The sequence below is a fragment of the Pteronotus mesoamericanus genome, unplaced genomic scaffold (assembly GCF_021234165.1).
Source record: "Pteronotus mesoamericanus isolate MK-2021 breed Mesoamerican mustached bat unplaced genomic scaffold, CSHL_Meso_final contig_73, whole genome shotgun sequence".
Classification (NCBI taxonomy): Eukaryota; Metazoa; Chordata; class Mammalia; order Chiroptera; family Mormoopidae; genus Pteronotus; species Pteronotus mesoamericanus.
Window position 1 is genome coordinate 17,074,905 of NW_026555245.1, and position 15,800 is coordinate 17,090,704.

Here is a 15,800-nt window from a genome sequence, read left to right on the forward strand (position 1 = left end):
GAATGGTTGGTTTGTCACTGTCAACTTTATCAATAAAAAAACTAATTTCAGAGAAAACACCTTGCCCAAGATTACACAGCCAAGAAGTAGCTGAGCTGGAATTAAAGCCCAGATCTGACTCAAATATCAGATGACTTTCTATGGTACAATACGCTGCCACAAAATATGGGTATTCTCTCAACCACTCTTTAAGAGAATGGATTTAGGAGGCAAATGGACAAATATAGAAAAGTTATATATATATAAAAGATAAGAGAATGCAGGGGAAGGGGCATAGATAATTTAATCAGTGGACATGCCTCCAAACACAATGGAACCGTTCAAGATACACAAATGTAATTCTTTATTTAAAATTATAAAAAAAAATTCAAAAATGCCATTTTGGTAAGTTTCCTCTGATATTTAACAACTATTTGTTTGGGAAAGGTCTTCTTTAAATTCTATCTAATGCTGTTCCCCTACAATCTGAATACTGATAATGCTGACCTGCTCTTAGAGGAGTAGGAGACAAGTAAGGATTGTTGAATTATCAAATTATCTGCAATTATATCTGAAGGTTTGTACCTCATCACTTTCTAGTTGATTCTAAAATCTTGAAAAGTTCAAAGAACCCAAAATGAATTTAATACCAGTAGTAAAATCTACTTAAAATTAAAAGTTCTACAATTAGAATTTTCTAAATAAATTTCAAAGTGGCTGAAATTTCATTACACTGATTATCAGTAAGACTTACAATTGACTAAAACGAAGAGATGGTTCCGATTAATTTATTTGATTCAGATTTCTTCCACCTTTAAGTGTCTAGGCACAACAAACCTTTTATTTCATTTAATAAAAATGGTGACGTTATTTGCTTTCAAAATGTTTTTGTTAATTATATCTATGCAAGATGCTGTAGTTCTAAAGGAAAATGACAATGCTGAAGTAAGTTTTACCATCATTAAATACAGTAACTTCCATGGATAAAAAGCTCAGTATATATAAACTTCAGAGCTAATTCTGAAAGACATTTTTGTGAAACATTTATTAAAAAAACAGGATATTGTATTTTATTGTGTAAATAGCAAATGTTTTACAGTATTGATTTACTATATCATATGTAGTTTATAAAATATAATTTTAACACACACCGGAATTCACAGCAGAATGCAAAGAACAGATGTTTGAAATATACCCAGGAGGAACTATAGTTCTAATATTATTATCCAATCCTTTTGATAAGAAATGCATCTAATGTTATGGACAAACTTGATCTTCTTTAAAACATGTTGTCCACCGTTTTTCTGTTTCAGTCACAGTAGATATAAATAGTTGCTTAAGGATATCCTTATCCAAATTTCTGCCTGCAAAGAGAAAAATATGGTGTGATTAAAACATGTTTATTAAAATGACACAGTTGACCTGTCAACTCCAGATCATTAAGTTCTTGATGACCTTCAGAAATGAAAAATAGTAACTGAGTGATTCCTTCCTTAACTTTCTAGTTAAATCCTTCAGAACTCAACTGACACTTGGACTAATCATTTTTCTAAAGTTATTGGAAGAGTAAAAGGTCTAGCAAGTTCTTATGAATGCTATCATGTGAATAAGACAGATACAGTAACTGCAAGTTTATTTACTTGTAGGTTTACAAAATGGCTTCTGATTGATTAATGCTACTTAAATAGCACATTATATTCCTTTCAAATATATAGGATCCAGCAGAAGTAAGCCCTGCTTGAGTATGGCTGGTAGGTTAATAACATGGATGTAATAATTTATAGTTTTAATTTGAACATTTCACCTAACATGTCATATGGTGTGCTTGAGTGTGGTATTTTTATGTTACAAAATTACATGCTTATGATTTTGTAATAAAAAAGGGGTGTTATTTGTGCAGAACCCTGTTTTTCTGCTTTGCTTTAGAAATTTAATGGTTTGTAACTTACCAATAAGAACCAATCGATTTGTTCTCTCAGTGTCATCTTTCCAGCTCACTGGGGTCTCTTCCAGATCATACAGCTCATAGACACCTTGGACAATCATTTGTTGAGGTCTGTCTTTGATTGACACCAGCCCCTGTTCAGAGGACAAAGATCAGTCATCCTCAATTTGAATTTAAAAGCAGAAAGCAAGCATTAATATTAATGGATTAATTTTTCCTATTCCTTTCAAAATACAAACTCATAAAAAGATACTGTTAAAATTACTTATTTCCTGCCCTGGCTGATGTGACTCAGTTAGTAGGAGCCTCTTACCCTAAATGAAAGGTTGCTGGTTTGATTTCTGGTCAGAGCATACACCTAGGTTGTAGGTTTGATTCCCAGTCCGGCCACATACAATCCCCAATACAGGCATGTATGGGAGGCAACCAACTGATGTTTCTCTCTTGCATCAATGCTTCTTCCTCTCCCTTCCTCTCTCTAAAGAGCAATGAAAAAACAAAAATGTCCTAGGGTGAGGATAAAATTTTAACTTATTTTCAGTTATTTGTGCATTAAAGAGTTTCTGAAAGTCTCCAAAGTTTCTGTACATGATTTAAAAAAAAATATTACGCTATTCCAGTTGTACCAATTTTTCTCCCTTTGTCCCTTTCTGCCCAGTTACCCCCCATTCCCTACAGCAATCCGCTCCCTTAGCTCATGTCCATGGGTCATGCATGTCCATGGGTCGTGCATGTAAATTTTTTGGCTACTCCATTTACTATGCTGTTCTTTACATCCCCCTGACTATTTTGTAACTACCAATTGGTACTTCTTATTCCCTGCACCTTTCCCCCCATTCTCCCCTATTCCCCACCCCCCCCAGCTGATAACCCTCCATGTCATGTCTATGTCTATCATCTCCATGTCTATGATTCTGTTCCTGTTCTGCTTGTTTGCTTATTTTGTTTTTTAGATTCAGTTGTTTTTGTAAAAAATATTTTATTCTTTTTAGAGAGGGAGAGAAACATTGATGTGTGAAAGAAACATTGATTAGTTGTCTCTTGTTCAGTCCCACATGGGGAACCAGCCTGCAACTCAGGCATGGGCACTGGCAGGGAATTGAACCAGCGGCTTTTTGGTTCACAGGCCGGTGCTCAGTTCACTAAGCCACACCAGACAGGGCAGTTGATAGGCTTATGGGAATTCTGGTGTAGGTAACTCCCTGCTTTTTGCTGCTTTCAATTCTCTTTAACCTTTGGCATTTTAATTATGATATATCTTGGTATGGTCCTCTTTGGGTCCAACTTGTTTGGGATTCTCTGTGCTTCCTGGACTTGTATGTCTATTCCCTTCACCAAATTAGGGAAGTTGTTTTTCAAATTTTTTTCAAATGAGTACTCAATTTCCTGCTCTTACTCTTCTCCTTCAGGCACCCCTATGATTTGGATGATGGTATATGTTTGGAGATGTCACAGAGGCTCCTTATTCTATCCTCATTTTTTTGAATGCTCTTTTCTTCTCGCTATTCTGATTGAATGCTTTTTTTCTTCTCTATGTTCCAAATCGTTGCTTTGATTCTCAGCTTCATCTCCTTCTCTGTTAGTTCCCTCTAGGTTTTTATTTATTAATGCAACCTCCATTTCTGTCTGGGCCTTTTTTATGCTGTTGCAGTACCCAATGATTTCTTTGAGCATTCTGATAACCAGTGTTTTGAACTGTGCATCTGATAGTTTGCTTACCTCCATTTCATTTAGTTCTTTTCCTGTAGTTGTGTTCTGTTCTTTCATTTGGGGCATATTTCTTTGTCTCCTCAATTTGGCAGCCTCCCTGTGTTTGTTTCTGAGTATTAGGTTGCGCTGTTTTGACTCTCTCTTACTACTGTGGCCTACTGTAGAAAAGGTACCTGTAAATTGTATGGGGTAGAGCCTTAGGTAATAGCCAGGGTGTGGCAACCTATTCAACTGCTTTGTGGCTCTGTTTAGGGGAGGGCTCAGAGAGGAGACAATGTTGCTCCCTGTCCTCTGGAGATTGCCCAGGAAGAATCTGTCTCTCAACACTCGTCCCCGTTGCTAGTCACTTCACTTTCTCCCCTTCTCGCCATATGCTACTTGTGCCCTTCCAGCTGTTGCCCTGGTGCTAAATCTGAGAAGGGGTGGGTACGCATTGAGTCCTAAGTCCATTGCAGGCCCTTTAAGAGGAGTCTCTTGAGAATCACGCAGTTTCTTCTGCCACTACAACCCCCACTGGTTTTTACAGCCGGAAGTTATGGGGACTTATCTTCCTTGTGCTGGAATCCTGGGCTGGGTGGTCTGGTCTGGGGTTGGAAATGCTCACTCCCAAGGTATCCCTTCCCATTTTTATCCACCACACGTGAATGAGGGATCACCCATTCTACTACCTCTCCTCGCCTCTCCTCCCCTACTACCTATCTAGGTGAATGTGGCTTCTTTAAATCCTTGGTTGTTGGACTTCCACACAGCTCAATTTTCCGACAAATCTGGGTGATATTTGATTTGGAGACTAGATGTAATTTTTGCTGCAGCTGTCTGCAAAAATGAAGCATGTTTACCTACACCTCCATCTTGGCTGGAAGTCCCTTTGATTTTTTTCTAATGACAAAATTCATATATGTATTAGGATGTTCTTTCAGTGTTATCACAACAACAGCAAAAAAACAAGAGTGATAAAACATAATGTATTCAGATTCTACTGATTATTCTACTTTTAAGAATTTTATACTTGTCTCCCAGTTTTTATGGGCAAATTGAGAAGTTACAAGACTGTGATGACAAATGATTCGTTTTTGTATGAGTTGCAACAAATGCAGTAGATACTAATGAAATACAGAAAAGCTATTACATTTATCTGAATAAAAGTTCATGTTATATTTATTTGCAGAAATGAGGAACAAATCATCTAACTGGCTCCTATGGAGATAAAATCATTTCTCTGAACTCTGTTATACATATTTGTATAAAATTAACATAAATTGAAAGACACTAAAAAACAAATCACTGATAGTCATTCCAACCACACAACTTTTGTGTATTTTTGGTGTATTTATGCATTTTGTGTGCATGTTCTCCCAGTTTTTCTTTGCCTGTGCCCAGCTGCTTTCTGGTTCTTTGCCCCAGTTTTACTGAGATATAATTGACATATCACATTGTATTGATTTAAGGTGCATAACATGTAATGATTGTCTTTTGTTTTTTGAATTTGAATATGTATTATAATAATAAATTAGAATTACCTAAGCATTCATTTTGTATCAAGAGTTTGAAACATTAGCTGCTACTAGAGTTAACATGTTCAACATGCTGATTACACTGGACTACTATTTGTTAACAGGAAAGAGAAGGAAGTCTATGAAGATAAAGACTATCTTGCTCTAGAGCTCCCAGTGTTGTAATGAGAGAAAGGCCAAAGGAGGAACCAAAGAGGACAACTGCCAAGAAACTGGCATACACATAAGGACAAACTCCAAACTGGGATAGTGCAGAATGGGCCACTGAACTCCAGGTAGAGGTCTTGGTGGCAGCATTAGTAAAATGCCACAATGGTTCCTTTTCTAGGTACCACCTCTCTTCAGTACTAGGAGACAAAAGCAGTTACAGAATGAAGTATGATCTGCCAGTTAGAATCACGGAAGGTAGATGGTGCTACAATCACAAAGCAGCAGCCAGATGGGGTGGGAAGGATATGGGATTCACCTGTGTTGCTCTGCAGCAGCTACCCCAGGGAGAGCCAGCACAAGAAGTGAAGAAATCTCAACCTAAGTAGTTTCTCCACAGTCTAACCTTTGTCATTCTAGTGATCACGAGAAGTCATTCCCTAACCAGTGAATCTAGTTACTAACAGTAATAATAATAAACAACAATCATAAAAAGTTTACAGACTTCTGGAAACACAAGAATAGACACTCAAATAATGGCTGATAGATTAAGCACACAACCTAGAACCATTGCATTATGTAAGAGATACTTTTTGTGCCCTGCCCAGGTGGCTCAATTGGTTAGAGCATCATCCCATACACCAAAAGGTTGCAGATTTGATTCCCAGTCAGGGCACATAACTAGGTTGCAGGTACAATCCCTAGTCGGGGTGCATATGGAAGGCAACCAATTGATGCTTCTCTCTCACATCAATGGTCCTCTGTCTTTCTTTTTCCCTTCCTCTCTCTAAAATCAAGAAACAGATCCTTGGATGAGGATTTAAAAAAACAAACAAACCACCTTTTCTGACATAAATACCCAAATGTCAAGTGTTCTTTCAGTCTTTTATAATACTGCTTATAGTATGACAAACGTTTACTGTCTGCCAGAAGCATCAAGAAGCAAAAGGTTCAGCTGCACCAAGATTTCTTATATTATTGCTCTGTTAAAAAAGCTCTCTTGGAAAAAATAAGCACAGGAAAATGTCCAGTTTTCTCTTACTGACTAAGCTGAGTGCCAAAAGGAGGAGAGTTTCAACACGTCAAGCTCACGAGCCAGATAACTGGTCAGAACTCCTGGGAGTAGAGAGCACAGGGTAACATTTCAAAACACACAGGCTGTTTTAGCTGCAACACTAAATGAAGCTGTGCAAATAAATCATGCTTTACGATTCCTAGGCTTCTTTTCAGCAGTGGAAAAAAGGAAAAATGAAAATAGACAAACGTTATTTGTACTAAAACCAGTGCTTATGTTTAAAACCAAATATGATTTTATATAACAGCCAAGAAAGGGACTCATCCAAAAGTATAAGCCTGTAAACTGTATACTGTACCTTTAGTCGTATGACCTCCATGCAGTCACCATCCTTGTTCCTCACATTCTTTTCCCATAGAAGATTCTGTATCAAGTGACATATGTTAATATCAAGTGACATACCAACCATGGCAAATAGCAACTATAGAACAACACAGCTGATAAATCATTAACCAGTTAATTATTGCATTCACCTGAATAAATACATTTAGATTTTCTTCCTTTGCATTTCCTTGTACTTCAAATGTGACTGTAATAATACTCTGTAAATCAAGAGAGAGAATCAATAATGATTTTCTTATAGTAAAAAAAAAATCACAAGTTTTAAGATAAAAAGTAAGGAACACATTCATAGAAATTTATGTTACCTAATAATACCTATCACGTATAATTTTTTCACCATTATTTGCTGATTTTTGGTATCAGCAACTCCATTTTCTATATTCTGAACAGCTGATTTACACAGAGAAACTGTTATACAAGGGAACGCATTATTTAATTCATTCTCTCCAGGATTCTCAGTGCTAAAAGGGAAGGTAATATTAATATGTATACATAACTTATTAATTATAAGTACTGAGCCAGGTACCTTTGCCTGGGATCACTTCATTTATCTTTCATTTACTTGTGACAACCATCCTGTGGAATAGAGAATTATTTCCATTTTATAAATTGGGGGAAAGGAGGCTCAAAAAAAAAACCAAAACAAAACAAAACAAAAACTACCCAGAGCCAGGAGTAGACCTCCAAAGCAAAAGTTTAATTCTGTTCTTTGGAAAAATATAAAGGAAAGGTTTGTTTTATCTCTGACCAAACATGTGCCAATGGTTGTAAAGACTACCTAGAGATGAGAATGGATAGTATGTCATCTTTGGTTTTAGACGTGACATCATCATTTATAGCATGTTAACTTTGAGATTTATTTTTCCTCCTGACCTTGATAAAGCTCTCACTGTCTACTCTAAGGAATCAGACGCTTAAGATTTCCTCTAGCTAGTCACATACTTAAAATCCAAATGTCCAATTTCTGCCATAAGCCAAAATTTCAAACTTGATGAAAATCCAAGGCTAAAAACATAACCTGATAAAAGCACAAACCTCATCTTAGATAATGAGAATAAAATGTTCAAGCCAAGCTTTAAAACAGGCAGAAAAAGTATATACTAAGGCACAGCTTTCCATCATTTCCTAGAGCTGCATATCTACTCACCAGTAGAAAAATCAGAGGCTTTTAGTAGAAAATATGAAAACATCAAAACTGTTTTTTATCTAAATATATTAGGTTGGCCAAAAAGTTCATTTGTTTTTTTCTGTAAGATGGTTCTAACAGCACTTATTTGTCTTTAACCTCATTCAAAACAATTTGTTAGATTGTATTATGACAGCTGTCATATCAGTTTGCACTAAAAAAAACTTATCAAAATTGGTGAATTTTTATGCAGCCACTTTAATAGTGAAGATGGAAGAAGATATTTTTGTCTATTATGCTTTATTATTTCAAGAAAGGTAAAAATGCAACTGAAATGCAAAAAAAGATTTGTGCAGCATATGGAGAAGGTACAGTGACTGATCGAACACGTCAAAAGTGGTTTGCAAACTTCCTTGGCACTATTCACATTTTGGCCAAAGAATTCTTTGCTGTGGAGCTGTCTTGTGCATTGGAAGACATTTAGCAGCACCCCTGGCCTCTACCCACTAGAAGCCAATAGTGGGAGACAGCCGACATACTCAAAATATCCAAATCAATTAAGTTATTGGTGAAAATGAAAAACGTGTCTTTAATTTTATGTAAAAAGCTAAACGGGCTTTTTGGCCAACCCAAGAGCTAAAGGTAAATAAATGTTAAAGAGCAACATAAGCAGAAAATATATTGGCGTTTAGTCTACACTGTTGCTACTAATAGGAAAACCAGAAAGCATTTTCTTGTTCAGTATGGGACCTAAAAGCCAACTAAAATTAGACTCGAAAATGCTGTATTTCTAAAAGTATTTATTTTGCTGTGATAGGTAAGTGGTAGAAACAATGTAAAATTAATGGGTAAATGAAAATGTAGTATAATAATGTAGTATAAAAATGTGGACTAGAATATTATTCATCCATTAAAAGAAATTCTGACACATGCTACAACATGGATGAACCTTAAAAGACATTATGCTGAGTGAAATAAGCCAGTCACAGAAGGATAAATACTACAGGATTCCGCTTATATGAGGTTATCTATACAGTCAAACTTGTAGAGGCAGGAAGTAGAGCAGTGATTGCCAGGGGCAGGGTGAAGGGAATGGAGAGGTGCTATTCAGTGAGTGTAGAGTTTCAGTTACGCAAGCTGAGGACATTCTAGAGATCTTCCATACAATATAATGTGTATGCAGTTAACCATACTGCACTATACGCTTAAAAATTTCTTAAGAGGGTAAATCTCATGTTATGTATTTTTTACCACAACTTTTAAAAGTGTTTATTTTAAATCTTAAACACTGCTTTTAAACTACTTGTTTTTATAAGTTTATGGTAGTAGTATGTATTTAAATAAAAAGAGTCTTCTTTCCTCCTCAAAGCAATCACTACAAACAATGCCTAAAAGTCCATATTAATGGAATTTTTTAATAAAAAATCATATTAAAATACACAGCAAAAGAGTGCCAAGTGAAACGTAAGTCTGTTTTAAAAGATAGTAATAATTTAATCTTCAAAAATGCTAAACATATACTTTATTCAAGTTGTATAACTTTGCTTTTAATATTGGAAATGTCTTAATATAGCACTAAATATTGCTTTATTCTTGACTTAAAACAATTTTACATCACAGGATGAGTTTTGCTTTTTGCAGGTTACAGACATGACAATATTTCTGAGGAATTCAATTAACTACAGCATGATATTAAAAAGCTTTTAAAAATTAAGACAATGCATCACAGGGCTCAAGGAAGGAAATACACCCTCTAAAATGAGATTTTTTTTTTTGTATCAATGAACTCTACTCATATTAGACAATCCCAAAAGAAGAAGAAATCCATAAAACTCCCCGGTCAAAAGATGAGGGTCATGCTCATAATTCGTAACTGGCTCCTCTGATTAAGTGAGCACAGGCTGTCACTTGGGTTTTCTCACCTATCTTCCCTCCTCCAACCCCAGAACCTCTTTATAGGGAGTAAACAAGAAATCCATGAAATAAAGAAAACTGCATTAAACATCATTCAGGGAAAAAACCTTAATAACACACAGTATGTCGTATGTATTACCCATTTCAGACTTTCCCCCCCAGTTTATTATTCTTTTGAATCTAAAAATAATTCTTTTCCAAACACAGAATCAGAAAACTGAGTCAATAATTCAGAAAACTAAATCAATATAAAGTACTGTCCTTAAAATAAAACTTAGAAATAACCCCTAAATTTTAGAAGTTTGTTCAGTTTGTTTTTTCTTTAACCTGCCACATTATTTCCCTCAGTTTCCCACTCTTTTTCACAAATGATACCTAGTATCAATAACATCTATGTTTTCTTCATCTAGAAAACTAAGCCCACTAACATGCTTAAACTCAAAACCTGCATCTCAACACTCCAGTCCTCTGCTCCTCTTTGCTTGTGTAGTATATACTATGATATCCTGCCGCCAGGTTCAAAGCCGAATATTCGGTTTCATCCAAATCAGTTTGCCTTCCAGATATCTCTTATTTCTAGGTTCCTTTAGATAATCTAGGCTTCCCATCACTTCTCTCTTCTTACTGCTCTACAATCAGTTAGTAAGGTTATTCAGACACGTCTGCCTTAAAACAGTGCTCGAATACTCCCATTTCCATTCTCACTGTAACCAACATAGTCAGGCCCTCGTCACAGGGCACACGAACTTCTGCAAGATCTTCCTGCTTGGTGTCCTGACTCCACAGTCCAATCCAGTTTACCCAACACCATCTGACATAACAGCAGGAGTTCTCTTTACCTAGCAAATCAAAGCCAAAGCAGGATCCCAATACCCAACTTTCACTAAGGCTTCTGCGCTGGTTTTCTGCTCTTCCATAGCATTCTCACCTTCCCACTTTTAAACATCTGGACCGCTCTTTCCAGTACCCTTCTAGTCAAAAATAAATCTACCATCCTGAGGCCACGTTTTGGAATAAAGTCAGAACAGCAGTTGGCTCTCTGGAAGAAGCAGGGCTGCTGACTGGAAAGAGGTACAAAGTAACTTTCCTAAGGGTATTGGAAATCTTCTGTATCTTCATCGGAGTGGGATTGTAGGATTACACGTTCATGTACACATATGGACAGATAAATAGATACCAATATATGTGAAGATACTTGTATACTTTTTTTCTATACAGATATATAGTCTTTTATGAAATACTTAACCAAATGAGACTCTTCGAACAGCTCAATCCCATAGCCCTTTATCTGCAATAATATTATATTCTGTTCTATGTTCATATTTCTAAAGCAGGAAAGTGCATCAGAATCTTCTGGGGAGCTTTTAGAAAGCAGACGTGCGTGCCCTAGTTACTGATGAAATGACACACTGTCTGGAACTTTCTTTAATACACTCCAGCAAAGGTGATGGGTACATGCAGGTTCATCACACTAGTTTAGTTTTATGTGTGCTTGAAAATTTCTATTTAAAGAAAAAAGTTTAAATAATGTCGCAGCAAAAGAAATGCTGGGAAGATAGATGAAGTAAAATCAGCAAAATATCGATGGCCATTGCGACTGGGTAATATGTACGAAGGGTTCATTTTAGTACTCTTTCTACTTTTGTATATCTTTGAAATTTTCCAAAATAAAATGTTAAAAGTATACACACACATTAGTATGTACATAAGCACGGTCCATCGCTGCAGATGTGAGGGGTGGTTAACAACTGAGCATCCAGGTTATTTTTAAAAGCTCCACAATTGATTCTGCTGTACACCCCCATCACACCTTTGCATTCTTTTAACATATACTCACAGCAATGAGGAATTTATAGTTAAGAAATTTAGAGACTACTTGTAAGAGAAAAAGCATTTCAACCCAAACTACAAGGCGTTATAAGTGCCACAAGAAGGGCATATTCAAGATACAATGGGTGCAGATACAGGCCATTATAAAGGTTCTTGAAAATGAATACTACACATTCTTCATCTTTTAATCCTTATGACTCCTACTGTGATGTCCTTCACCTAGAGTCATTAAGGATGTAATTAAAGTTCACTTTATAACTAATATTGAGACTGTCAAGAGTGGTTTTTCCCAAAAATTCTGCCACTAAGGATTTATATTTCTCCCATTCACTCATTTTAAAAATAAGTGAAGATAAGTATTCTATTAAGTTTCTCAGAAAAAAGTGCCACAAACATGGTAGTATAGCTCCCCATACGTATGAGCCAAACTGAAGACAAATGAACAAGTGGCTGCTATTACCTTGGCCCTATTACAGTTAACAAGGACTTAAAAACTGAGTGACAGTTTCAAGACAGGGGATGGAAGACTACAACTACATCCAGGGCCACACCCATGCTCCCTTCCTTTCACTGTACTTAAATGGAACAAGGAAGTTACCCTCAAGCTCTACTATCTATGACTTGCTTAAAAGAAAGACGGATACAGTGAAAACTTATTTTGTTTGTTTCTAGCATCTGCAATATTTACCTCAGGAATTAGAGTTTTAGAGCATGAAAAACACCTTAAGAAGTTTAAATTTACAGTGCTATGTGAAACTGTAAAGTCAATTTTTATTCAAATAAGTTACAGATGCACATACCAAATTTTTCCTTAATCAATTTAAAATTGTTAAAAATAGGCTGCACATAGAACTCCCACTCTGCTTCTACGCAGGGATTCCCTTCAGAAGAACTGATCAAATATGTTGAATGACCCAGAGAATGGAGAAGTTAGAAAGCATATTTTTCTAAATACAGGGTCTGGCACAAATAATGCCCCTTTTTTTTAGAACATAAAAATCTTTCATTACAAAATCATAAGCATGTAATCCTGCAACATAACAATATCACATGCAAGCACACCACATGACATTTTAGGTGAAATGTTCAAATTGCTGTCCATCTTGTGCAAGACATTCACATGCCCTACCAACCACACTCAATGGTGTTACTTCTGCTGGACCCTGTATTCTAAGCAATTCCAGTTTAATTAATTCCTATAATTCTTTAAGAAGTAAGATTAGACGACCTCAAAAACATTTAAATTCTGAAAACTATCAACACAGTTCAAAAATACATTTTTAGAAAGAGTTCTAATGTAACAGTCCTGAGCATAACCATGTTAGTTAGAGATACTTTAAAAATGTTAAGGTTTTTTTTTACCTGATCAAGATGAGGTTGTATTGTCGGCAAATGTTGAAGTTTTTTCTGCAAACTAAAACAACTGATTATAAATTCAGAGATAGATACATTTTTTATTTAATCTTGTACATTTCTTAGATACAAAGCTACATAAGGACGAGAAAATCCAGAGTTGAATCTATTATGTGTTGCTCACATATTCTAATAGAGAAAAGCTGGCAGATTGTTTTAAAACTTTTCTTAAAAATGTACACACATTGACATACATAAACACAATATAAAGAAAAACTAATCTTTAACAACACTATTTTGTGTGGTTAAATATGTGGGATTTCATTTCTAAGAGATCCTAATACGAGGATCTAGAGGTCCTAGAAAAGTATAAATAAGCATTTTTACTATTGCTCAAAATTTCACCAACTCTCCCCACGCTTCCTAATGGGAAAATGCTGGTACCTAAAGAAAGTCAGAAGAATAAAATTTCCTTTATAAATGTTTTCCCTTGAACATGACTACTTAATAAAAAAATAAACATTATCCACAAATATAGATCTTCTATATATTCAGTTACTGGTATAAACAAAAAGTCAGAATCTTAAAAATGCATTGCTCTGATATGAAAAGAGTGAGAAGATCAATATGGCATAACAAATTATAACCATAACAACTGTAGCAAGCATTTAGACACTGATGGGGGTAGGGCTGGGAGGAGGGAAGGACTTAAAACCTTGCAGATGTGTTGCCCTGAAGAACAGTGAGGGGAAAATTAGTAACAGTAAGTTTAGGAAAAAGAAAAGGTTTATAGGGGCTACTGGAGTGAATGAGTCTCTGGCGGGGTGGGGGAAGGGGGTCTCAGTAGGGAAAGTGTCCGATTAAATCTTCCCAGCTGGTTGCTCAGGAATGGATTCTCCCATTTAACAACTAAGCACAATAGAAGGTTACGCAAACGCCTTACCCGCAGCAGGGGCATCACATTAAACAGCTACTTCTTTAAGCGTCACTAATGCATTATAACTGTTCTTAAGTAAGTCATACTGTTCTTAAGTAGTGCTCTTTCCCTACACTCAGTATTTAATGTTGTTGGACAATGAATGCCTAAAAATTCTGTAGGGCCGGAAAATGTTTTATTCTACCCTCTACAGGTCCCCAGCTGGGTCTGAAAATTAGACTGACAGAGTAATAGGAGGAAAGCATACAAGTACTTAAGTTTTACATGACACAGGAGTTTTCATAAGGAAATGAAGACCCAAATAAATGCTTAAGCCCTAGTGGTTTTATGTTAGGTTTGATGAAGAGTGCAAAGTCATGGCAAGATATGACAGGATAGACTATGAGCCAAGTGTAGTAAATCGTGGGAAACTCAGTAAGGTCTGCTCTTTCAGATTCCTCTGTGCACCCATTTGTCTTCAGAGATAAAAGCACGCTCCTTTCCTACGGGTACACAGAGGAAACTGTCACATGAGGGGTTTTACTGACCCATCCACTTCAGAGGAAATGGAAGAAAACAACTGCAAATCATATGTCTGATAAGGGGTTAATACTTAGAATTTATTAAAAAACTCCTATAACTCAGCCACAAGAAAAAAATTAAATAACCTGATTTAAAAATGAGCAAAGTACTTACATAGACATTTTTCCAAAGATGATAATACAAATGGCCAACAAGCAATGAAAATATGTTCAACATCTCTAATCATTAAGGAAATGCAAATCAAAACCACAATGAGTGGTCACCTCATACCCATTAGGACAGCTATTACCAAAACAACAGAAAATAAGTATGGGCAAGATGTAGAAAAATTAAAACCCTTGTGCACTGTTGGTGGGAATGTAAAATGGTGCAACTGCTACGGAAAACAGCGTGGTGGTCCCTGAAGAACTTAAAAATAGAAATATCGTAGGATACAGCAATTTCACTTTTGGGTATATATCAAAACAAAAAAAAAAAAAGAATTGAAAGCAGGATCTTGAAGAGATATTAGCACACCCATGTTCATAAGCAACATTATACACTTATAGGGGAATATTATTTAGCCTTTTAAAAAGAAGGAAATCCTGTCATATGCTAAAACATGTATGAACCCTGAGGACTATGTGAAATACGCCAGTCACGGTAAGACAAATACTGTTTGATTCTATTTATGAGTATCAAAGTAGTCAAATTCACAGAAACAAATAATGTAATAATGGTTACCAGGGGCAGTGGGGGAGTGAATGAGAGTTCTCATTTAATAGGTGTGGAGTTTTAGTTTTATAAGGTAAAAGAGTTCTGTAGATCCATTCCACAATAATATGAATATACTTTACTGAACTGTACACTTAAAAATTGTTAAGATGACTTAAAAAAAAAAAAAGATACTGATATCCAGGAAAGAAATTTACATTCTTTTCTTCCTTATCAAAAAGATTCCTTTTGGGGAAAGAGGCAGGAAATTGACCCATCACTGAGGAAAAGGAGGTTTCTGTGGTAATACCCCAAGCTAAATTTTTTTTATGTATTTCATGTATTTTATCATAGGAAATATTATATATATATTTGGTGTAGAAATATTAACAATGAGTCTCTAATGTTAACTACCATTTACACTATAATTTCTATAGGAAAATGTACTGTGATTTCCAAACATCCAATTAACAGAACTTTCAAGAACATAATCATTAGGAATGGTCTTTTATGTCAAAAGAATTACAGGAAGCTTAAACCAAGAGTGCAACTCTGTAAATCATTCCTCTAACTCTTTTAACTTTGTAACAATAGGTACATTACAACAAAAAGGACCAAAATACAGGAAACATACCTTATTCCAGAGAGACTGTCAAAGGCGTGAAGATCTAAGACGTTAGAGAGATCAACTCTAAAAGAAAACCAAAGTAACA

The 15,800-nt window shown here is 35.7% G+C and overlaps 1 protein-coding gene across 1 annotated transcript in view; it reads right to left on the reverse strand.

Annotated features, from left to right (window-relative positions):
- Nucleotides 1-461: 461 nt before the first annotated feature.
- Nucleotides 462-15,800, reverse strand: part of LOC129078281 (zinc-regulated GTPase metalloprotein activator 1C) — a 46,895-nt gene continuing 31,556 nt past the window's right edge. The window contains exons 10-15 of the mRNA XM_054583055.1: nucleotides 15,722-15,778; nucleotides 12,945-12,996; nucleotides 6,844-6,912; nucleotides 6,669-6,734; nucleotides 1,929-2,058; nucleotides 462-1,343 (exon numbers count right to left, since the gene is read on the reverse strand). Of these exons, the coding sequence (XP_054439030.1) occupies nucleotides 1,237-1,343; nucleotides 1,929-2,058; nucleotides 6,669-6,734; nucleotides 6,844-6,912; nucleotides 12,945-12,996; nucleotides 15,722-15,778 (481 nt within the window). The 3' untranslated portion in view covers nucleotides 462-1,236. The remainder of the gene's footprint in view (nucleotides 1,344-1,928; nucleotides 2,059-6,668; nucleotides 6,735-6,843; nucleotides 6,913-12,944; nucleotides 12,997-15,721; nucleotides 15,779-15,800) is intronic.